The sequence below is a fragment of the Pristiophorus japonicus genome, chromosome 20 (genome assembly GCF_044704955.1).
Source record: "Pristiophorus japonicus isolate sPriJap1 chromosome 20, sPriJap1.hap1, whole genome shotgun sequence".
NCBI classification, from domain to species: Eukaryota; Metazoa; Chordata; class Chondrichthyes; family Pristiophoridae; genus Pristiophorus; species Pristiophorus japonicus.
The window spans coordinates 7,442,829-7,466,330 of NC_091996.1; the positions used below are offsets into that span (position 1 = coordinate 7,442,829).

The 23,502-nt window shown below is 51.6% G+C and overlaps 1 protein-coding gene across 2 annotated transcripts in view; it reads right to left on the reverse strand.

Moving 5' to 3' along the window:
* Window positions 1–23,502, reverse strand: part of pip5kl1 (phosphatidylinositol-4-phosphate 5-kinase-like 1) — a 93,136-nt gene that overhangs the window by 20,173 nt on the left and 49,461 nt on the right. For both annotated transcript variants that reach the window (XM_070863350.1, XM_070863349.1), the window contains exons 3-6: window positions 13,386–13,436; window positions 11,671–11,825; window positions 8,601–8,725; window positions 66–100 (exon numbers count right to left, since the gene is read on the reverse strand). In XM_070863350.1, coding sequence (XP_070719451.1) covers window positions 66–100; window positions 8,601–8,725; window positions 11,671–11,825; window positions 13,386–13,436 — 366 coding nt within the window. The remainder of the gene's footprint in view (window positions 1–65; window positions 101–8,600; window positions 8,726–11,670; window positions 11,826–13,385; window positions 13,437–23,502) is intronic.

Below are 23,502 nucleotides of genomic sequence, written 5' to 3' on the forward strand. Positions count from 1 at the left end.
AGACCCTAGCCCTCTGAACACACTTCAGGTACAGTTTATCACAGGAGATGCACACATTGACTCACCCTGCCCTCGTCAGGTATCTTGATACTGTGCACACCTGCAAGTAGAGAAAGAACGGGTGACCAAGAGCGCACTGATCCACACAGCGCGAGCGATTCACGGGAAACACAGACTCATAAATTAATGGCCCAGAAATTGCGGTCGGAGGCTTCCTGCAGACGGACGCCTCCGACCGAATTATTTTTTACGGGAGCGCCTGGTGGTCCCAGAGGAACGAACACTCGCGCTCCGAGACCTCCAATCGCAGCCCAGCGCAGAGGCCCACGTATCCCAGGAACGTTTGTACAGCCCGGGATCACGTGGGCCTTTACCAACAATCACAATGTAGCATTCTCAGTGATAATAATGGTGAGTTCCGTTTGTACTAGCTCCCATGACTATCAATGAGAATACCTCCCAAAACTCGGAAACACAACACAACAAATTTTAAAAACATCTCACATATTTAAAATTAATTGAAATCGAATGTTTTAGACAAAAAATACTTTTTAAATTTTTTTTTTAAATTATGTTTTAATAGGGTTAAAAATAAACTTGCCTTAATGGACAGGGTTTTAAATATGAAAATTAGTGATAAAATTGAATTTTTCTAAATTTCAAAATTCTTACGCTGGGTAAACGTAGGCAAAACGCTGATTTTACCGGGCGTAAGAGTTTGAAGGACATTTGTTGGGCAGCAGTCGGACAAATAGTCCAAATCTCTGCCCACGGAGGCCCTTCTCCCGGGGATGTGTTGGAACAGTCAAAAGACATTTTGACAGATCGCAAGTGCCGGGTTTGGGTGCATGTGCATCGCGCGGCTAAACCCAGAACTCACGGGGCCGCTACGCGCGTGCACACATTGTACACACCCCGAGAGACCGCAATTTGCCGGTCATTAACAGGCGTGAACAGCAATATTCTAACAGCAGAGAGCGGGCCCGAGCCTGAGACTGAGTGACTTCATCAAATGTGTTCGCTTACTATCTCAATATTATCGTTGCTCTACAGAATGTAGTTGTCCTTTTGAGGGGGAGATTGAGTAGACTAGGCCTATATTCCCTAGAGTTTAGAAGAATGAGTTGTGATGTCATTGAAACATACAAAATTCTTACCGGGCTTGACAGGGTAGATGCAGGGAGGATGTTTCCCCGGGCTGGAGAATCTAGAACCAGGGGTCACAGTCTCAGAATAAGGGGTCGGCCATTTAGGACTGAGATGAGGAGAAATTTCTTCACTCAGTGGATAGTGAATCTTTGGAATTCTCTACACTGGGGGCTGTAGATGTTCAGTCGTTGAGTATATTCAAGACCGTGATCAATAGATTTTTGGATATTAAGGGAATCAAGGGATATGGGGATCGGGTGGGAAAGTGGAGTTGAGGTAGAAGATCAGCCATGATCTCATTGAATGGTAGAGCAGGCTCGAGGGGCCGAATAGCTAACTCCTGCTCCTATTTCTTATGTTCTTATAGTAAGATGGTGCAATGGGCAAAATAGTGGCAGGTGGAATTCAATATTAGAAAATGTGAGATGGTGTATTTTGGTATCAAGCACTAAAAATAACGTCACTTTGACTGGGGAAGATGTGGCGGAGATGAGGGATTTTGGGGTTCACAAGATGTTAAAACCAGCACCTCAAGTGAATAAGGCCACAAAAAAAACAAATAAATACTGGATTTACGGAAAGAGATTTAGAATATAAGAGCCCAGCTGTAACAGTGAATTGAAATAAAACCTTAGTCAGACCACTGAAGAACAATGTGTGCAGTTTTGGGCTCCATGCTGAGGCAATAGAACGGGGACAGTGCAGGATCACTGGAATACTGGGTTTATTTTGCATTCGTTCCTGGGATGTGGGCGTCGTTGGCAAGGCCGGCATTTATTTTTTTTAATTATTTTTTTTTAACCGGCATTTATTGCCCATCCCTAATTGCCCTTGAGAAGATGGTGGTGAGCCGCCTTCTTGAACCGTTGCAGTCCGTGTGGTGAAGGTGCTCCCACAGTGCTGTTAGGGAGGGAGTTCCAGGATTGTGACCCAGCGACGATGAAGGAACAGCCGATTATATTTCCAAGTCAGGATGGTGCGTGACTTTGGAGGGGGGGAACGTGGAGGTGGTATGAGGAAATACAAATACGAAGAAAGGCTTGAAAAATATGGAGCTGTTTTCACCGGCCCAGAGGAACCTGTGAGATGATTTGATTGAGGTGTTTAAAATGATGAAGAGTTGGGACAGAGTAGATAGAAACAGATGGTTTCCAATGAAGGAACGTAGATAATAAGATTAAATGGAAGAGATTTAGCAGAGGGAGCGGGAGAAACATCTTTATAGACACTGGGTCGTGAGGCTGTGGAATTCACCCGAGTTATTGACTGAACCAAGAGGCTAAGTCAACATTTAAGAACGTGTTAGATACGTGGTTGAAGGAACAGGGAATAAAGGGATGTGGGGACAAGGCAGGCATGGGATTCGGACTATTGGTGGTGAGGAGGGTATCCCTAATTGCCCTTGAGAAGATGGTGGTGAGCGCCTTCTTGAACCGCTGCAGTCCGTGTGGTGAAGGTGCTCCCACAGTGCTGTTAGGGAGCGGATGGGCCGAGTGACCAGTTACCTGGTTGTAATCTCAGCGTGGTCATGAACACGGATACTGGCTTAGGAACAATGTCCTCCAACGCCTCTCCACCATCGTCCAGCTGGGTGGGACTGCACTCGCCTGGTTCCATTCTTATCCATCTAATCGTAGCCAGAAAATCAGCTGCAATGGCTTCTCTTCCCGCCCCCGCATCGTTACCTCTGGTGTCCCCCAAGGATCTATCCTCGGCCCCCCCCCAATTTCTCATCTATATGCTGCCCCTTGGCGACATCATCCGGAAATACGACGTCAGTTTCCACATGTACGCTGACGACTCCCAGCTCTACCTCACCACCACTTCTCTCGCCCCCTCCACGGTCTCTGAATTGTCAGACTGCTTGTCCGACATCCAGTTCTGGATGAGCAGAAATTTTCTCCAATGAAATATTTGGAAAACCGAAGCCATTGTCTTTGGTCCCCACCACAAACTCCGTTCCCTAGCCACTGACTCCATCCTTCTCCCTTGCATCTGTCTGAGGCTGAACCAGACTGTTCGCAATCTAGGTATCATATTTGACCCTGAAATGAGCTTACGACCACATATCCGCAGCAAAACTAAGACCGCCTATTTCCATCTCCGTAATATCGCCCGTCTCCGCCCCTGCCTCAGATCATCTGCTGCGGAAACCCTCATCAATGCCTTTATTACCTCTAGACTTGACTATTCCAACTCACTCCTGGCCGGCCTCCCACATTCTACACGACGTAAACTTGAGCTCATCCAAACTCGCACTAAGTCCCGCTCACCCATCACTCCCTGTGCTCGCCGACCTACATTGGCTCCCGGTTAAGCAACACCTCAATTTCAAAATTCTCATCTTTGTTTTCAAATCCCTCCATGGCCTTGCCCCTCACTGTAATCTCCTCCAGCCCCAAACCCCCCCGAGATGTCTGCGCTCCTCAAATTCTGCCCTCCTGAGCTTCCCTGATTATAATCGCTCAACCATCGGTGGCCGTGCCTTCTGTTGCCTGAGCCCCAAGCTCTGGAACTCCCTCCATAAACCTCTCTACCTCTCTTTCCTCCTTTAAGATGCTCCTTATAACCTGCCTCTTTGATCAAGCTTTTGGTCACCTGCGCTAATTTCTACTTATGTGGCTCGGTGTCAAATTTATTTGTTTTGTCTTACTATTTTACTATTTTAAAGGCGCTATATAAATACAAGTTGTTGTTGTTCGAAGTACTCCGTGCTTCCTGCTGACGGGAATGGCAGGCGTTCCAGGAAGTGACTTCATCCCGCCAGTCCTGACTCCATTCTGACATCAGGCTGCAAGGGGGGGGTTTGAAATTCGGCCCCCCACCCTCGCAAAACCCCATTCCCAGGAAACCCCCGCATTTCAGGCAGCAACGGGTCCTGCTCCCACTCAGTGACCCCCAAACCAGCCACGGAGATCGCAGATTTCCGAGGGACTCGCTGGAGAGCTGGCCAGCGCGGAGAATGGCTCTTTGGGGTGAAGCACCAGAGAAGGGTGGCGGGTAGGTGGGGAGGGTGTGGGGGAGGGCTGTGGGTGTGGGGGAGGGCTGTGGGTGTGGGGGAGAGGTGTGGGGGAGGGTGTGGGGGGGGTGTGTGGGAAGGGGGTGTAGGGGGTGTGGGGATTGGATGGGAGGGGGGAACGGTGTGGGACCCCCGCACTCCAGCACTGATGGGGGGGAAGGGAGGGGGCGGGGTGTGGGGAGGGCATGTGGGAGATGTGGGGGGGGGGGGTGTATGGGGATGTATGGGGGGGTGTGGGGGTATGTGTGTGGGGTGTGTATGGGGGGGATAGGGTGGGGGATGTGGGGGGGTGTATGGGGGTGTAGGGGGGTGTGGGGTGGGGGGGTGTGGGGGGTTTGGTGTGGGGAGGCGGTGTGGGACCCCTGCACTCCAGCACTGATGGGGGGGAGGGGAGGGGGTGGGGTGTGGGGAGGGTATATGGGGGGTGTGGGGGTATGTGTGGTGTGTGGGGGGGGGAGGGTGTGGGACCTCCACACTCCAGCACTGATAGGGGGGGGAGGGGAGGGGGCGGGGTGTGGGGAGGGCATGTGGGGGATGTGGGGGGGGGGGTTGTATGGGGATGTATGGGGGGGTGTGGGGGTATGTGTGGGGGGTGTGTATGGGGGGGTGGGGTGGGGTGGGGGGTGTATGGGGGTGTAGGGGGGTGTGGGGTGGGGGTGTGGGGGGTTTGGTGTGGGAGGCGGTGTATAGGGGGTGGGTGGGTGTGGGGGTTGGATGGGAGGGGGGGCAGTGTGGGACCCCCGCACTCCAGCACTGATGGGGGGGGAGGGGAGGGGGCGGGGTGTGTGGAGGGTGTATGGGGGGTGTGGGGGTATGTGTGGTGTGTGGGGGGTGTATGGGGGGCGTGGGGTGGGGGGAGGGGTTTGGGAGGGTGTGGGACCTCCACACTCCAGCACTGATGGGATGGGGAGGGGAGCGGGCGGGGTGTGTGGAGGGTGTATGGGGGGTGTGGGGGTATGTGTGGTGTGTGGGGGGGGGTGTATGGGGGGCGTGGGGTGGGGGGAGGGGTTTGGGAGTGTGTGGGACCTCCACACTCCAGCACTGATGGGGGGGAGGGGAGCGGGCGGGGTGTGTGGAGGGTGTATGGGGGGTGTGGGGGTATGTGTGGTGTGTGGGGGGGGGGGTGTATGGGGGGCGTGGGGTGGTAGGGGGGGGGGGTGTGGGAGGGTGTGGGACCTCCACACTCCAGCACTGATGGGCGGGCGAGGAAGGCCAGTGAAGGTACACAGCTCTCGAGGAGAGGGAGGAATTGATGGCCGAGTGTTACTGACTGCGGCACCATTGTAGCGATGCTTGCAATTCACAGGAGGGACATTACTAAATATATTCAAAAAGGAGTTAGATGAGGTCCTTACTACTAGGGGGATCAAGGGGTATGGCGAGAAAGCAGGAATGGGGTACTGAAGTTGAATGTTCAGCCATGAACTCATTGAATGGCGGTGCAGGCTAGAAGGGCCGAATGGCCTACTCCTGCACCTATTTTCTATGTTTCTATGTTTCTATGTTTACCAACAACGCTTCATTGTGTGGCTATGTAGTTATGTAATACATGCAGGATCAGGGCTGCCAGGGAGCAATTACTGGGCAGTAACCCCACGCAGGCCTTCAAATAACATCATAAATGCTGATGACTCCCGCAGTTTGTAACTATCATTTGGGATGAAAGGTGGAACAACACTGTGATCACCCCAGGGTACTGATTATTTTTAAGAATACAATGGGCCTCCTGTGACATTATTCAGGGAACAGGTAAATAAATGTGTCCCTCGCCCAGCGCGCTTGAAACAATGGGAGCTGTGTTACAATAATAACTCTCTCCCTCCGCTGCTGCTTTGTGCCCACTTATATAATCATTAGAGATAAAATAGATGAGCAGAAACAGCAATTTGCATTTCTACAGTGGCTCTGATGTAGCAAAACGCCCAAAGGCACTTCACAGGGAGCGATTCTCAAACAAGTTCTGACACCGAGCCACATAAGGAGAAATTAGGGCAGTTGGTCAGAGAGGTAGGTTTTAAGGAGCGTTTTGAAGGAGGAGAGAGAGGAGGAGAGGTTTAAGGAGGGAGTTCCAGAGCTTAGGGCCCAGGCAGCTGAATGGTGGGGAAAAGAAGATTGGGGGGCATGGGCAGGAGGGCAGAATTAGAGGAGCACAGACATCTCGGGGGGTTGTGGGGCTGGAGGAGATTACAGGGATAGGGAGGGGCGAGGGCCATGGAGGGATTGGGAAACGAGGATGAGAATTTTGAAATCGAGGCGTTGCCCAACCGGGAGCCAATGTAGGTCAGTGAGCACAGGGGCGATGGGTGACCGGGACTTGGTGTGAGTTAGGGCATGGGCAGCCGAGTTTTGGATGAGCTCAAATTTACAGAGGATGGAAGATGGGAGGCCGGCCAGGAGTGCGTTGGAATAGTCAAGTCTAGAGGTAACAAAGGCATGGATGAGGGTTTCAGCAGCAGATGTGTTGAGGCAGGGGGCGGAGACGGGCGATGTTACGGAGGTGGAAATACATGGTTTTAGTGATGGTCGGAAGGTCATCTCGGGGTCAAATATGACACCAAGGTTGCGAACAGTGTCATAGTCCAAGTCCCCATGAAGAATATTATGATCGTAGAAACACTGGAGGTGGGTTTAGAACAGTTTCTAGTTGTTGTTATTCAAAGAGAGACGCTACTGAAGAAGTAGGACTTGCATTTATGTCGTGCCTTTCATGACCACCGGACATCTCAAAGTGCTTTACAGCCAATGAAGTACTTTTTGGAGTGTAGTCACTGTTGTAATGTGGGAAACGCGGCAGCCAATTTGCGCACAGCAAGCTCCCACAAACAGTAATGCGATAATGACCAGATAATCTGTTTTAGTGATGTTGGTTGAGGGATAAATATTGGCCCCAGGAAACTGGGGATAACTCCCTTGTTCCTCTTCGAAATAGTGCCATGGGATCTTTTACGTCCGCCTGAGAGAGCAGACGGGGCTTTGGTTTAACGTCTCATCTGAAAGACGGCACCTCCGACAGTGCAGTACTCCCTCAGCACTGCACTGGAGTGTAAGCCTAGATTTATGTGCTCAAATCTCTGGAGTGGGACTTGAACCCACGAGCGTCTGACTCAGAGGCAAGAATGCTGCCCACTGAGCCACAGCTGACCAAAGCAGCTGAAAGACTGGATGTAAAGATAGGATAAAAGAATTTACTACCTGAAATCCAAAATTCAGAATGGTTGCCTTGCATGTGGTGTTGGAATTGATCAGTGTGATCTGATAGGACCCAACCAGATAATACCAGACACAAGACTTTACACCGATCAGGGGAGACTGAACAGGCTGCGGCTCCTTTCTCTAGCAAAGAGAAGGTTGACCGAATAGAGGTAGAGCGGCGTGATCGGGGTCCATGAGAGACGAGGACCCAGGGGCAGCACGGACCAGCCCACACTGCGATATGTGTGTGCGCACTAGGTCTGTGCAGCAGAGCTGGTCTCCAGTCGTCTTGGGTAATCCTTGCCACTGGACCAAAACCCTAGCTCTGTCAAGCCCGTGTGGTGGCTGGTGTGCATCAGCAACCCCACGTTAAAAAAATCCACGCACAGGCATCTTCCACCCTTCAATTGGAGTTCGGGACCTGGAATATTAGGTCCTTCATTGAAACAACTGTGAACTCATCCCTTTTTGACGTGGAAACAAGTCATCCTCGACACGAGGGACCGCCTATGATGATGATGAGAAGTCTTTAAGATTATGAAAGGGGTTCAATAGGTTAGACATAGAGAAGATATTCTCACTTGTGGGGGAGAACAAATCTAGGGGCCATAAATATAAGATCGTCACTAATAAATGGAATCGGAAATTCAGGAGAAACTCCTTCAGACAGAGTTTCTCCAGAGAGCGGTGAGAATGTGGAACTCACTGCTGCAGGGAGGGGTTGAGGCGAATAGTATCGATGCATTTAAAGGGAAGCTGGATAAGCACACGAGGGAGAAAGGAATAGAGGATATGTTGATGGGGTGAGATGACGAGGGGTGGGAGGAGGCTGGTGTGGGGCATAAACACCGGCACGGAGCGGTTGGGCTGAATGGCCGGTTTCTGAGCTGTTCCATGCAATTCCATGTAACATCCCTAAAGATGGAGTGAGGGGCCCCGGAGAGCGATCAGAAAATGGAGCTCGGGGTGATTTTTTTTGCCCCCAACAGCTCGACTGCTACCCTGCCCGCGATCAGCGAAGGAAGCACTGGGGACGGTAGCTGGGATCGTCTGGTCTGTTTCTCCCGGTTAGTCCCTGCCTTTACTGGGGAAGAGGGAGCTCCTCGGCCTTGAAATACCTAATGCTGCCTGCGCCCACCCCCCCCCACCTCCTCGGGCCGTCAATGTTATCGGCCGGTTTCCAGCGACCCCCACCTTCAAGGCCAAGCTGTCTCCATGGCGACGCTGGTCTCGCTCTTACCTAGAAACTTGACGAGCAGCGAGTGTGGGTACTTCTCCATGTGTTGTATGTAGGACCGCAGGTTCGACAGCAGGAACTTTATCTCTCTCTTCTCCTGAGTCTTCAGGAAAATCCTCTTGTCGTGCCTACGTGCGTCCGCCAAAAACAAGGACGCGTTTATTTGCAACACCTAAAGCTCTGATTGGGCCCCCTTGATGACAAGTCCTGATTGCTGATTGGCCCCTTTGGAGGATAAGTTGCACCCAGCAGTTTCTCTTTGCAAAGTGTAATTCGAGCCATTCTGACTGCCGACTCCAGACAGAGCAGAGCTCACTTGGAACATGCAGGACTCACTCTCATGGGTTAAGACCCCCCAAAGAAATTCCAGCCCCCTCCCCCTAAGTTCCTGACTTTCATCCCCCCCCCTCCGCCCGGGTTCCTGACGTTCTCCCCCTGCCCAAGTTCCTACCCCACGGATTCATGACCTTTCCACCCCCCCAACAAGTTACTCACCTTCTCCCCACCGCCATCAATGGGGCATTGTGTGTGGGTCACGGATTGTTAAAAGGCTTATTGGCTATGAAGTGAATAGTGACAGTGTCGTGACTTCCGGATTTCGTCCAGTCTCACCATCTGGTTCACGTTTTTGCTCTCAACCCCTGCTTTAGAACTGGTTCACGTTCTTCCGCCATCCCCACTGTGCTCTCTGTACTCCTCCCCCCTCCCCGTCTCCCTCTCCGATCCCCCCGCTCTCTCTCCAGTCTCTCTCTCTCTCTTCCTCTCTCCAATCTCTCTCTCTCTCTCCCTCCCTCCGATCTCTCTCTCTCTCTCCCTAGTCTCTCTCTCACTCCCACCCTCCAATCTCTCTCTCTCTCCGATCTACCCCTCTCACTCCCCTCACTCTCTCTCTGTCTCCGCCTCTCTCTCCCCAGTCTTTCCCTCTCTCTCGCCCCATCTCCCTCTCTTTCTCTCCCTCCAATCTTCCCCTCTCTCCCCAGTCTCCCCTTTCTCTCCCCCCTCTCTCCCTGTCTCCCCCTCTCTCTCTCCCCATCCACCCCCCCTCTCTCTCTCAATTCCCCTCTCTCTCTCTCCCCCGTCTCCCCCTCTCCGCCCCCTCCCTCTCTCTCCCCATCACCCCCTCTCTCCCCTTTCGATCGAAGATTCTCCGGGGCCTTGACGCACAGAGTTGAACAAAGCCTGGCCCACACTGCAATGCACTGTGGGTACTGCGCGGGTGCAGATGGACCTTGGAGCCAGCGCGCAGGCACAGAACGGGACGAGTTTGTAAGGGGAGTGTGTGAGGGGAGTGTGTGTGAGGGGAGTGTGTGAGAGGAGTGTGTGTGGGGAGACTATGTGCGGGGAGTGCGTGTGAGGGGGGAGTGTGTGAGGGGAGTGTGTGTGAGGGGAGTGTGTGTGAGGGAAGTGTGTGTGAGGGGGGAGTGTGTGTGAGGGGGGAATGTGTGTGAGGGGAGTGTGTGAGGGGAGTGTGTGTGAGGGGGGAGTGTGTGAGGGGAGTGCGTGTGAGAGGGGAGTGTGTGAGGGGAGTGCATGTGGGAGGAGTGTGTGTGAGGGGAGTGTGTGTGAGGGGAGTGTGTGTGAGGAGGGAATGTGTGTGAGGGGAATGTGTGAGGGGAGTGTGTGTGAGGGGTGAGTGTGTGAGGGGAGCGTGTGTGAGGGGAGCGTGTGTGAGGGGCGCGTGTGTGAGGGGAGCGTGTGTGAGGGGAGAGTGTGTGTGAGGGGAGTGTGTGTGAGGGGAGTGTGTGTGAGGTGATTGTGTGTGAGGGGGAGTGTGTGTGAGTGGAGTGTGTGTGAGGGGAGTGTGTGTGAAGGTGAGTGTGTGTGAGGGGAGTGTGTATGAGGGGATTGTGTGTGAGGGGAGTGTGTGTGAGGGGGAGTGTGTGTGAGGGGGTGTGTGTGTGAGGGGAGTGTGTGTGAGGGGAGAGTGTGTGTGAGGGGAGTGTGTGTGAGGGGGGAGTGTGTGTGAGGGGAGTGTGTGTGAGGGGGGAGTGTGTGTGAGGGGAGTGTGTGTGAGGGGGAGTGTGTGTGAGGGGGTGTGTGTGTGAGGGGAGTGTGTGTGAGGGGAGAGTGTGTGTGAGGGGAGAGTGTGTGTGAGGGGAGTGTGTGTGAGGGGAGTGTGTGTGAGGGGAGTGTGTGTGAGGAGGGAGTGTGTGTGAGGGGAATGTGTGAGGGGAGTGTGTGTGAGGGGTGAGTGTGTGAGGGGAGCGTGTGTGAGGGGAGCGTGTGTGAGGGGCGCGTGTGTGAGGGGAGCGTGTGTGAGGGGAGAGTGTGTGTGAGGGGAGTGTGTGTGAGGGGAGTGTGTGTGAGGTGATTGTGTGTGAGGGGGAGTGTGTGTGAGTGGAGTGTGTGTGAGGGGAGTGTGTGTGAAGGTGAGTGTGTGTGAGGGGAGTGTGTATGAGGGGATTGTGTGTGAGGGGAGTGTGTGTGAGGGGGAGTGTGTGTGAGGGGGTGTGTGTGTGAGGGGAGTGTGTGTGAGGGGAGAGTGTGTGTGAGGGGAGTGTGTGTGAGGGGGGAGTGTGTGTGAGGGGAGTGTGTGTGAGGGGGGAGTGTGTGTGAGGGGAGTGTGTGTGAGGGGAGTGTGTGTGAGGGGGGAGTGTGTGAGGGGAGTGTGGGCACTGCGCGGGGAGTGTACGTGGGGAGTGTGGGTCACTGCGCGGGGAAAAAGGGTCACTGCGCGGGAGTGTGTGAGGGGAGTGTGAGTCAGTGCACGGGGAGTGTGCGCGGGGAGTGTGGGTCAGTGCACGGGGAGTGTGTGAGGGGAGTGTGGGTCAGTTCGCGGGGAGTGTGCACGGGGAGTGTGTGAGGGGAGTGTGGGTCAGTGCACGGGGAGTGTGCGCGGAGAGTGTGGGTCAGTGTGCAGGGAGTGTACCCGGGGAGTGTGGGTCAGTGCACGGGGAGTGTGCACGGGGAGTGTGTGAGGGGAGTGTGGGTCAGTGCACGGGGAGTGTGCACGGGGAGTGTAGGTCAGTGCACGGGGAGTGATCAGGGTCTTCCATCACCGACTGTCGCTGCCGGCGGGGGTTATTACCTCCCTCTCCCACACCCGTTCTCCGCGTGTGACGGTCTCACTCACGTCAGGAAGAAGTCTGCTTTGCTCTTGGAGTTGCTGATGAACTGTAGATAGGATCCCTCCGAGCTGAGGGACTGCTGGTAATCCTTCTCACTCAACCCCAGCATGTGCCGAAACTGTGCAAACACTGGCCCCGCAAACGTCCTCATCTCAAAGCCCTGTCACACACAACACAGGACAATCTGAGCTCATTGAGAGTTAAGGTTCTCATCCTCATGTTCAAACCCCTCCACGGCCTCGCCCCTCCCTACCTCTGTAATCTCAAGCCCCACAACGCCCAGAGATCTTGGTGCTCCATCTTTTCTTGCCTTTTGGACATCCCCAATTTTCATCGCACCACCATTGGCGGCCGTGCCTTCTGTTGCCTGGGCCCTAAGCCCTGGAATTCCCTCCCTAAACCTCTCCGCCTCTCTATCCTCCTTTAAGATGCTCCTTAAAACCTACCTCTTTGACCAAGCCTATGGTCATTCTGCCCTAATTTCTCCTTCTGTGGCATGGTATCAATTAAAAAAAAAAATTACACTCCTGTGAAGTGCCGTGGGATGTTTAATTACGTTAAAGGTGCTATATAAATGTAAGTTGTTGTTACTGGTGTCTGATAAGGTGACTGTAATGTAGGCACCTGTGAGTATGCTCACACGTTTGTGGAGCTGTTGCATTGTGAGTGGCTTAGCCAGTCATGTGATGTTCACAAGACTCAATAAAACCCCAGCCAGTTGGGTTTTGGGGATCTACATGAGGCCGGTGGTTGTAAGCCTGGTGGGTGAACTGGTAGAGGCCGAAATTAGCCACCGCTGGAAATGGGACGCACCCACCCTGTTTCTCTTGGTTTTACCGGCGCGCTAGATGCAGTGGCCTCTTGAGCCAAATTCCGCTCTTTGACTATTTTCTTTCCCGGCAGAGACCCACGTATCCCAGGAGCGTGTGCGCAGCCCGGGATCACATGGGCCTGGCCAACCAATGGAAATGGCGTATCCCCATTCACAGCAATGGTGAGTTCCGTTTGTACGGAGATCGCCGTAACTGTGAATGGGGACACCCCCAAAAACACACAATCATTTTAAATAAATAAGAAAATCACTTCACATATTTAAAATTAATTGAAATTGAATGTTTTAGACAAAAAAATATTTTTGGGGGACTTTTTTTAATATGTTTTAATAGGGGTAAAAATTAAATAACCTTAATGGACAGGGTTTTTAACATAGATATTATTTATAAAAATTGTATTTTTCTATGTTTTAATACTCTTACGCTGGGTAAAAGCTGGCCTTACGCTTGCTTTAGCTAGGTGTAAGAGTTTGAAGGACTTTCGCTGGGCAGGAGTTGGGCAAATAGCCCAAATCTCTGCCCGCTAAGGCCCTTCCCCCGGGGAGGCGTTGGAACGCTCAAAAGACATTTTGACAGATCGGAGGTGCCGGACTTCACCGCGTGCGCCTCGCGCTCTGAGAAGCGGCACTTGTGGGGCCTCCACTGGTACGTGCACACATCGTGCGCGCCCGGAGGGACCGTGATTGACGGCCCAATGCGTTTCTGAAGGGGAATGGGAGGCGGAGGTGGAATCGATCGCTCGATAAGGAAGGAGCCTGCAACGTTCTCCTAAAAATTCTTGGCTTCTGAGGCCGTTCTGAATGTCGACCTTGCCGCTCCCCGGATGACCAGCCCCTTTCCAGTTACCGCTCGTTAAATGCAGCAAGAGAGAAAGCACTGTGACCTACCTTGTGTAGCTGCGTTAGCACAGCATCGAAGTCTGGTTCATTGAGTATGCCCTGGAACAGGGAGAAAGTCAGATCACAAACAGGCAAGGGCTTCCATTTCAGTATTGTTCAGTGAAAGGAAAAGAAAGCTTTGTACTCGTAACGCTTGTTTATCTTAGGGCTGTGCGTGGGATCTCGGCTCACACCGACCGTCTACAATTCAACCGTGGCCACTCTTTGAAAGTGGTCTCCTCTACATTGCGGAAACCAAACGCAGATCTGGCGACCGTTTTGCGGAACACCTCCCTTCAGTCCGTAGGCGTGACCCCCGAGCTTCCGGTCGCCTGTCACTTTAATTCCCCGCTCTGCTCCCACTCTGACCTCTCCGTCCTCGGCCTCCTGCACTGTTCCAACGAAGCTCAACGCAAGCTCGAGGAACAGCACCTCATCTTTCGTTTAGGCACTTTACAGCCTCCTGGACTCAACATCGAGTTCAACAATTTCAGACCACAACCTCTGCCCTTATTTTTCCTTTCCCTTTCCTCGCTTGTTTTTTTTACAACCCCCGACACCCTCTCCCCCCCCCCCCTCCCTTTTCTTCCCCCCTTTCCCACGGCAGCTGGTGATGATTTTGTTCCGCCATTCACACCCTATCTAGACTCGTCTTTTGTTTCCTAACTTGTGCCATTACCATCTCATTTTTGCCCATCATCCCTTTTGTCTCTCTAATCTCTCCTGCCTTCCGCCCTATCACAGACCTTCCCCTTTTGTTCATTCCTCCCCTCCCCCCTTTCACTGCCCCCCTGCACTTCCTTAAGAATCGGTTACATCTCAAACTTTTCCCATTCTGACGAAGGGTCATTGACCCGAAACATTAACTCTTGTTTCTCTCCACAGATGCTGCCTGACCCGCTGAGATTTCCAGCATTTTCTGTTTTTTACTTCGAAGGTACTTCATTGGCTGCTAAGCGTTTTGCAACATCCCGAGGATGTGAAAGGCGCTATAGAAACACAAGTTCTTTCTTAAGCTTTTAAAAGTTTCACTGTAATGTTTATCCTCCCCATTTCGCAACAGCTGCAGGCAATTATCAGATAGACAGAGTTGCATTTATATAGCACCTTTCACGACCACCGGTCGTCCCAAAGCGCTTTACAGCCAATGAAGTACTTTTTGCAGTGTAGTCACTGTTGTAATGTGGGAAACGCAGCAGCCAATTTACACACAGCAAGCAGCTCCCACTAACAGCAATGTGATCATGAACAGATAATGGGCCCGAAATTCACCGTCCCTGAAGGGATGGCTGTCGCGGAGTTTGGGCGGTCCGGTACTTTTCCCTCCCTGAGCCATATTCAGGTCAGGGAGGATTTGAGTGGTGTTCACTTCTGCCGGAAACGGCACGGTGAAGCCGCAGTAAAGGTGAGTTTCCAGCGGAGAGGGAAGCAGCGTGCAGGCTGCTGGAAAGCCGCCAGGACAGCGAAATTCACCGCGAAACTGTAGGACTTATCCCAGCAGTGACATCGCTGGGGCCCTTTGGTAGGTAAATAGTTTTATTACTTATTTGTGTTTTTATTTCATTTTCCAGCATCCGCAATATTTAGCTTTTCATATAATTTTATTCATTGTTTTGGCTCCATTAAATCTGCTCAGAGGTTTGCACTTACCCCTGTATTTTTGTTAAGCTTTCAGTTCTAAATCTTTAGTGGAGTCCTGTGGGCTGCAGAGAGCTGCTTGGCAGGGTTCACCCTGAGGATGGGAGGAGTGTTGGGAAGGCAACACCTGATACACCTGGTCAGATGCAGGGCGGCACGCAGGAGAAGGCATTGTCGTCAGCTCCGTGCAGAGAGGCAGCGGGCAAGGGAGTCAGCAGCCATGATTCGTTCATTCTGCACCAGACCAGTGTGCCCACCATCTTCACCGGCCCGAATCAGGATTGCGGTTGGCTGCTTGGGGACAAGGGATATCCCCTGTCCACTTGGCTGCTCACTCCTCTGCAGATCCCCAGGACAGCGCCAGCGCATGCATACAATGACGCTCATTATGCCACCAGGTGCATCACCGAGCAGTGCATAGGCATCCTCAAGCAGGGATTCCGGTGCCCAGACCGCTCTGTTGACACCTTGCAGTACTCTTCTCAACGGGTCTCCATAATCGTCGTGGTCTGCTGTATGCTGCTCAGCCTGGCCATCATAAGGGGACAGCCACTGGAGGCCGAGCCAACAGCACCACCTGAGGAGGAGGAGGAGGAGGAGGTGCAGGAAGAGGAGGAGGATCCCGGTCGCCCCAGAGCTAGGAGGCGTCGACCCATCGCCACCCTGGAAGGGATGGGTGCAGACTGGCCAGCACCCTCCTGGAAGGGTGCGTCCTCACATATATATAGAGGTGTCTGACACCTCCCCTGCAATCTCCCTCCATGCATTATGTACTACCCGTCTGCCAGGTCTCCCCACGTCAGGAAACAGTATTCTTCTTCTTCCTCCACAGTGTCTCCAGCTCCATATCAGTGAACCTTCCAAACGCCTTCCCCCCTCAGGGCCTTGCTGCAAACCCTGGCCTTTAAAAATCCAGGGAGCAGCTGGCTCATTAGAAACCCTTACCTACATGCTGAATTTCTCAGTGGTGATAACGCTCAAATTAAGACAGCCACACCGCTTAAAAATCCACTTTGGAAGGGTTCATTAGCGCTGGAACCCATTTGTTCACTTTTGGAGCTGAATATGGGGTGGCCCAGCCACTCAAAAATTTCAGTGCTAATGGCCACAAAAATGTGAGGGGAGCACCAGCTTTCCAGTGGTACCCAATTCCAGGCCCAATCTGTTTTCGTTATGTTGATTGAGGGATAAATATTGGCCCCAGGACACCGGGGATAACTCCCCTGCTCTTCTTCAAAATGGTGCCATGGGATCTTTTACGTCCATCTGAGAGAGCAGACGGGGCCTCGGTTTAATGTCTCAACCGAAAGACGGCACCTCCGACAGTGCAGTGCTCTCTCAGCACTGCCCCTCTGACAGTGCAGCGCTCCCTCAGTACTGCCCCTCCAACAGTGCGGCACTCCCTCAGTACTGCCCCTCCAACAGTGCAGCGCTCCCTCAGTACTGCCCCTCCGACAGTGCGGCGCTCCCTCAGTACTGCCCCTCCGACAGTGCAGCACTCCCTCAGTACCAACCCTCCGACAGTGCAGCGCTCCCTCAGTACCGACCCTCCGACAGCGCGGCGCTCCCTCAGTACTGTCCCTCCGACAGTGCAGCGCTCCCTCAGTACTGCCCCTCCGACAGTGCAGCGCTCCCTCAGTACCAACCCTCCGACAGCGCAGCGCTCCCTCAGTACCGACCCTCCGACAGCGCGGCGCTCCCTCAGTACTGTCCCTCCGACAGTGCAGCACTCCCTCAGTACCGCCCCTCCGACAGTGCAGCGCTCCCTCAGTACTGCCCCTCCCACAGTGCAGTGCTCCCTCAGTACTGTCCCTCCGACAGTGCAGCGCTCCCTCAGTACCACCCCTCCGACAGTGCAGCGCTCCCTCAGTACTGCCCCTCCGACAGTGCAGCGCTCCCTCAGTACCAACCCTCCGACAGTGCAGCGCTCCCTCAGTACCTACCCTCCGACAGTGCAGCGCTCCCTCAGTACTGTCCCTCCGACAGTGCAGCGCTCCCTCAGTACTGCGCTCCCTCAGTACCAACCCTCCGACAGTGCGGCGCTCCCTCAGTACCGACCCTCCGACAGTGCGGCGCTCCCTCAGTACTGCCCCTCCGACAGTGCGGCGCTCCCTCAGTACTGCCCCTCCGACAGTGCGGCGCTCCCTCAGTACCGACCCTTCGACAGTGCAGCGCTCCCTCAGTACTGCCCCTCCGACAGTGCGGCACTCCCTCAGTACTGCCCCTCCGACAGTGCGGCACTCCCTCAGTACTGCTCCTCTGACAGTGCGGCGCTCTCTCAGTACTGCACTGGAGTGTCTGTCGGAATCATGGGCTCTAGGTCTCCAGAATGGGGACTTGAACCCACAACTTCCTGACTCAGGAGCGAGAGTGCTACCCACTGTGCCACGGCGAAGACAAGTAGCAGGTTTTCTGATAGCAGCTATGGTGGTGGATTGAAGACGTCACCTGACTGTTGCAGGATGAAGCTCTTCGAACAGTAGATTCAGAAGAGCGTTTTCTGAGGTAGCCCCGAGTGTTGTTTTACACTCAATCTGCTTGTCTTCATGGTCAAAGGAAAGAACTCTCATTTTACAATCAGAGAATGATACAGCACAGAAGGAGGCCAGTTGGCCCATCATGCTGTCCAACTAGTCCCACTCTCTCTGCTCTTTCCCTATAGCTCTGTAATTTTGTTTTCCAGTTCCCTGTTGTAAGTTACTACTGAATCTGCTTCTACCTCCCTTTCAGGCAGCGCGTTCCAGATTGTAATAACCTGCTGTGTAAAAAAAGTTTCCTCAAGTTGCCTCTGGTTCATTTACCAATTACCTTAAGTCTGTGCCCTCTTGCTACCGACCCTTCTCACTCTATCAAAACTCTGCATGATTTTGAACATCAAATCTCCTCTTTTACGTAGAGAAGAAAGAAAGACTTGGATTTATATAGCGCCTTTCACGACCACCGGACGTCTCAAAGTGCTTTACATAAGAACATAAGAAATAGGAGCAGGAGTAGGCCGTACGGCTCCTCGAGCCTGCTCCGCCATTTGATACAATCATGGCTGATCCAATCATGGACTCAGGTCCACTTTCCTGCCCGCTTCCCATAACCTCTTATTCCCTTCTCGGTTAAGAAACTGGTCTATCTCTGTCTTAAATTTATTCAATGTCCCAGCTTCCACAGCTGTCTGAGGCAGCTCCACAACACTCCGAGATACGAAATTCCTCCTCATCTCAGTTTTAAATGGACGGCCCCTTATTCTAAGATTATGCCCCCTGGTTCTAGTCTCCCCCATGAACGGAAGCATCCTCTCTACATCCATCTTGTCAAGCACCCTCATAACCTTATACGTTTCGATAAGATCACCTCTCATTCTACTGAATTCCAATGAGTAGAGGCCCAACCTACTCAACTTTTCCTCATAAGTCAACCCCCTCATCCCCAGGATCAACCTAGTGAACTTTCTCTGAACTGCCTCCACAGCAAGTATATCCTTTCGTAAATATGGAAACCAAATACTGCATGCAGTATTCCAGGTGTGGCCTCACCAATAACCTGTGCAGCTGTAACAAGACTTCCCTGCTTTTATACTCCATCTCCTTTGCAATAAAGGTCAAAATTACATTGGCCTTCCTGATCACTTGCTGTACCTGCTGTACTTGTGTGTTTCATGCACAAGGACCCTCAGGTCCCGCTGTACTGCGGCACTTTGCAATCTTTCTCCATTTAAATAATAACATGCTCTTTGATTTTTTCTGCCAAAGTGCATGACCTCACACTTTCCAACATTATACTCCATCTGCCAAATCATTGCCCACTCACTTAGCCTGTCTACGTCCTCCTGCAGTCTCTTTATGTCCTCCTCATACATTGCCCTTCCTCCCATCTTTGTATTGTCAGCAAACTTGGCTACGTTACACTCAGTCCCCTCTTCCAAGTTATTAATATAGATTGTAAATAGTTGGGGTCCCAGCACTGATCCCTGCGGCACCCCACTCGTTACTGGTTGCCAACCAGAGAATGAACCATTTATCCCGACTCTCTTTTCTGTTTGTCAGCCAATCTTCTATCCATGCTAATATATTACCCCCAACCCCGTGAACTTTTATCTTGTGCAGTAACCTTTTGTGTGGCACCTTGTCAAATGCCTTCTGGAAGTCCAAATACACCACATCCACTGGTTCCCCTTTATCCACCCTGTTCGTTATATCCTCAAAGAAATCCAGCAAATTTGTCAAACATGACTTCCCCTTCATAAATCCATGCTGACTTTGCCTGACCAAATTTTGCTTTTCCAAATGTCCTGTTACTGCTTTATTAATAATGGACTCCAACATTTTCCCAACCACAGATGTTAGGCTAACTGGTCTATAGTTTCCTGCTTTTTGTCTGCCACCTTTTTTGAATAGAGGCGTTACATTTACAGTTTTCCAATCTGCTGGGACCTCCCCAGAATCCAGGGAATTTTGGTAAATTACAACTAATGCATCCACAATCCCTGCCGCTACTTCTCTGAAGACCCCAGGATGAAAGCCATCAGGTCCAGGGGATTTATCTGCCTTTAGTCCCATTATCTTACTGAGTACCACCTCCTTAGTGATTGTGATTGTGTTAAGTTCCTCCCCCCCTATAGCTCCTTGACTATCCACTATTGGAATATTGTTAGTGTCCTCTACCGTAAAAACTGATACAAAACACTTGTTTAGAGTTTCTGCAATCTCTATGTTCCCCATTACTAATTCCCCGGTCTCGTCCTCTAAGGGACCAACATTTACTTTAGCCTCTCTTTTTCTCTTTATATACCTTTAGAAAATCTTGCTATCTGTTTTTATATTTTGTGTTAGTTTACTTTTATAGTCTATCTTCCCTTTCTTAATAATTTTTTTAGTCGTTCTTTGCTGGCTTTTAAAAGCTTCCCAATCTTCTGTCCTCCAACTAGTTTTGGCCACTTTGTATGCCCTTGTTTTTAATTGGACACCATCCTATATTTCTTTAGTTAGCCATGGATGGCCTTCTTTTCTTTTGCACCCTTTCCTCCTTACTGTAATATATTTTTCTTGAGAGTTGTGAAATATCTCTTTAAATGTACACCACTGTTCATCAACCGTCTGACACTTCAATCTATTTTCCCAGTCCACTTTAGCCAACTCTGCCCTCATACCTTCATAGTCTCCTTTATTTAATCTTAGTACGCTGGTTAGAGATCCAACTTTCTCACCCTCCCTCTGAATTTGAAACTCAATCATGCTATGATCACTCATTCCAAGGGGATCCTTTACTAGGAGATTGTTTATTAATCCTGTCTCATTACACAGGACCAGATCTAGGATAGCCTGCCCCCTGGTTGGTTCCGTTACCCCCCAGGTCCCGCTGTACTGCGGCACTTTGCAATCCTTCTCCATTTAAATAATAACTTGCTCTTTGATTTTTTTTCTGCCAAAGTGTATGACCTCACACTTCCCAACATTATACTCCATCTGTCAAATTTTTGCCCACTCACTTAGCCTGTCTATGTCCTTTTGCAGATTTTGTATGTCCTCCTCACACATTGCTTTTCCTCCCATCTTTGTATCATCAGCAAACTTGGCTACGTTACACTCGGTCCCCTCTTCCAAGTCGTTAATATAGATTGTAAATAGTTGGGGTCCCAGCACTGATCCTTGCGGCACCCCACTAGTTACTGGTTGCCAACCCAAGAATGAACCATTTATCCCGACTCTCTGTTTTCTGTTAGTTAGCCAATATTCTATTCATGCTAATATATTACCCCCAACCACATGAACTTTTATCTTGTGCAGTAACCTTTTATGTGGCACCTTGTCAAATGCCTTCTGGAAGTCCAAATACACCACATCCACTGGCTCCCCTTTATCCACTCTGTTCGTTACTTCCTCAAAGAATTCCAGCAAATTTGTCAAACATGACTTCCCCTTCATAAATCCATGCTGACTCTGCCTGACCGAATTTTGCTTTTCCAAATGTCCTTCTACTGCTTCTTTAATAATGAACTCCAACATTTTCCCAACCACAGCCAATAAAGTAATTTTGGAGTGTAGTCACTGTTGTAATGTCGGAAACGCGGCAGCCAATTATTGCACAGTGAGCTCCCACAGTCAGGAATGTGATAATGACCAGGTAATCTGTTTTTTGATCTGTTGATTGAGGGATAAGTATTGGCCTAGGACACCAGGGATAACACCCCTGCTGTTCTTCGAAATCGTGTCATGGGATTGTTTACATCCACTTGAGAGAGCAGATGGGACCTCGGTTTAATGTCTCCTCCGAAAGACGGCACCTCCAATAGTGCGGCACTCCCTCAGCACTGCACTGGAGTGTCATCCTAGGTTTTTTGGTGCACAAGTCCCTGGCAATCAAGCTTGCCTTTTATATTTTATTGCCGTAACTGATTCACACTTGATAGGAGTTTATTAGGTAAAGGTATTACGGGATTATGGAACCAAGGCGGGTAGATGGATTGAGATACAGATCAGCCGTAATCTAATTGAATGGTGGAACAGGCTCGAGGGGCTGAACAGTCTCCTCCGGTTCTTAATGTTTCTACGCGCTGACCAGTAAATATTTACTTGTCAACATTAGCCTGGTGATATCAGTGAATATTCGAGGATTTAATCTGGTTCAGAAATGCCCACGCGTTCCACCGGTGATTAAAGAACTGTTATGTTGATATCAGCACTGTAACCACAGGAGATCCTGCAGCTGTAATAACAGGGTAGCTTTAACCCTTGGGGTATTGCAGAGTGCCTGCTACGTGTCAGTCAACAAGGAGCTCAGTCAACGATCAGGTTTCCAATCAGTGTATGAGGCGTGCAGAGTGCCAAAATGTCTCAATGTCTCCAGTTACCATAAGGGAACGGCCAGGTCATGTGACTGCTATGCGTGAGTGTGTGTAACGTGTGCACCTGTGAGGATGCTCACAGGTTTGTAGAGCTGTTGCCTGCGCAGAGGGGATTCCTGTACGGGCTGCTCCTGCACACTCTCCACCTTGCCATCCTCGTCTGCCGTCCGGACACGCCATGGCGTACCATCTTGCCGTCCGGAGGAGGCGGGGGTCCCCGATGGAGGGCACTCTACACGGGAGTCCTCCCACTATTTATCGGGGACTTGGCCTGGAGGGTGGTGCACAGAGCAGTCCCGTGCAATAAATTTTAAAGTCGGTTCACGGGCTCCCAGGCCGCCTGCAATTTCTGCGGTCTGGAAGAGTCCGTGTTCCACGTTTTTATAGAATGTGCGAGGTTGCAGCCCCTGTTCCATTATTTAAAGCGGCTGCTCCTCAATTTCTGGTTGCACTTCAGTCTCACACTCCTGATCTTTGGGCACCCTGTGCGGAGGGGAGCGGGTAGGTCCGAGGGCCTCCTCGTAGGCCTGCTCCTGGGCACGGCCAAGGGTGCCATCAGCCGGTCCAGGCAGTGGGCGGTCGAGGGGGCCGTTCAGCCCGACTGCCTGCCTCTCTTCCGCGGTTACATCCGGTCCAGGGTGTCCTTAGAGATGGAGCACGCGGTGTCCACCGGTACGCTCGCGGCCTTCCGCGAGAGGTGGGCGCCGGAGGGACTGGAGAGCATTGTCACCCTCGGCAACCAAATTTTAATTTGATTTTATGTTTTAAAGTTTAATTTGTTTTAATTGCCGGGTTTTAGTGTCCCCCTCCCCTTTTATAGGGGGCACTCGTAAATTATATGATTTTAATGCCCAAAAAAAATCACAAAAGGAAAAAAAAAACACCAAAAAAAACAAAAAATAAAAAAAAAGAGGGCAGTTATAAGTGTCTGGAGTGTCCCCCAGATCAGGGGGGGGGCACTTGATCTAATGTCTATTTTGTTCCCCCCCGCCAAAAGAGTTGTAGAACTGTTGGGCCTTGATAAGTGTTAGAGTGTCCCCCAGATTGGGGGGCACTTGATTTAACTGTTTATTTTGTTCTCCAATCAAAAGAGTTGTAGAGCTGTTGATCTGCATGGAGGGGTTTCCTGTACGGGCTGCTCCTGCACACTCTCCACCTTGCTATCCTCGTCTGCCGTCCGAACACGCCACGGCGCACCATCTTGCCGTCCGGAGGAGGCGGGGGTCCCTAATGGAGTGCTCTCTACGTGGGAGTCCTCCCTCTATTTATTGGGGACTTGGCCTGGAGGGTGTTGCACAGAGCAATCCCGTGCAATAAGTTTTTAAGTCAGTTCATGGACTCCCAGGCCGCCTGCAAATTCTGCAGTCTGGAGGAGTCCGTGTTCCATGTCTATGTCCAATGTGTTTCAATATTTGAGGGAGCTGCTTCTCAAATTCTAGTTGCACTTCAGTCCCACGTTCCTGATCTTTGGGCACTCGGTGCGGAGGGGAGCGGGCAGGTCGGAAGGCCTCCTCGTGGGCCTGCTCCTGGGCATAGCCAAGGTGGTCATTAACCGGTCCAGGCAACAGGCTGTCGAGGGGGTGGTTCAGCCCGACTGCCTGCCTCTCTTCCGCGGTTACATCCGAGCCAGGGTGTCCCTGACGATGGAGCACG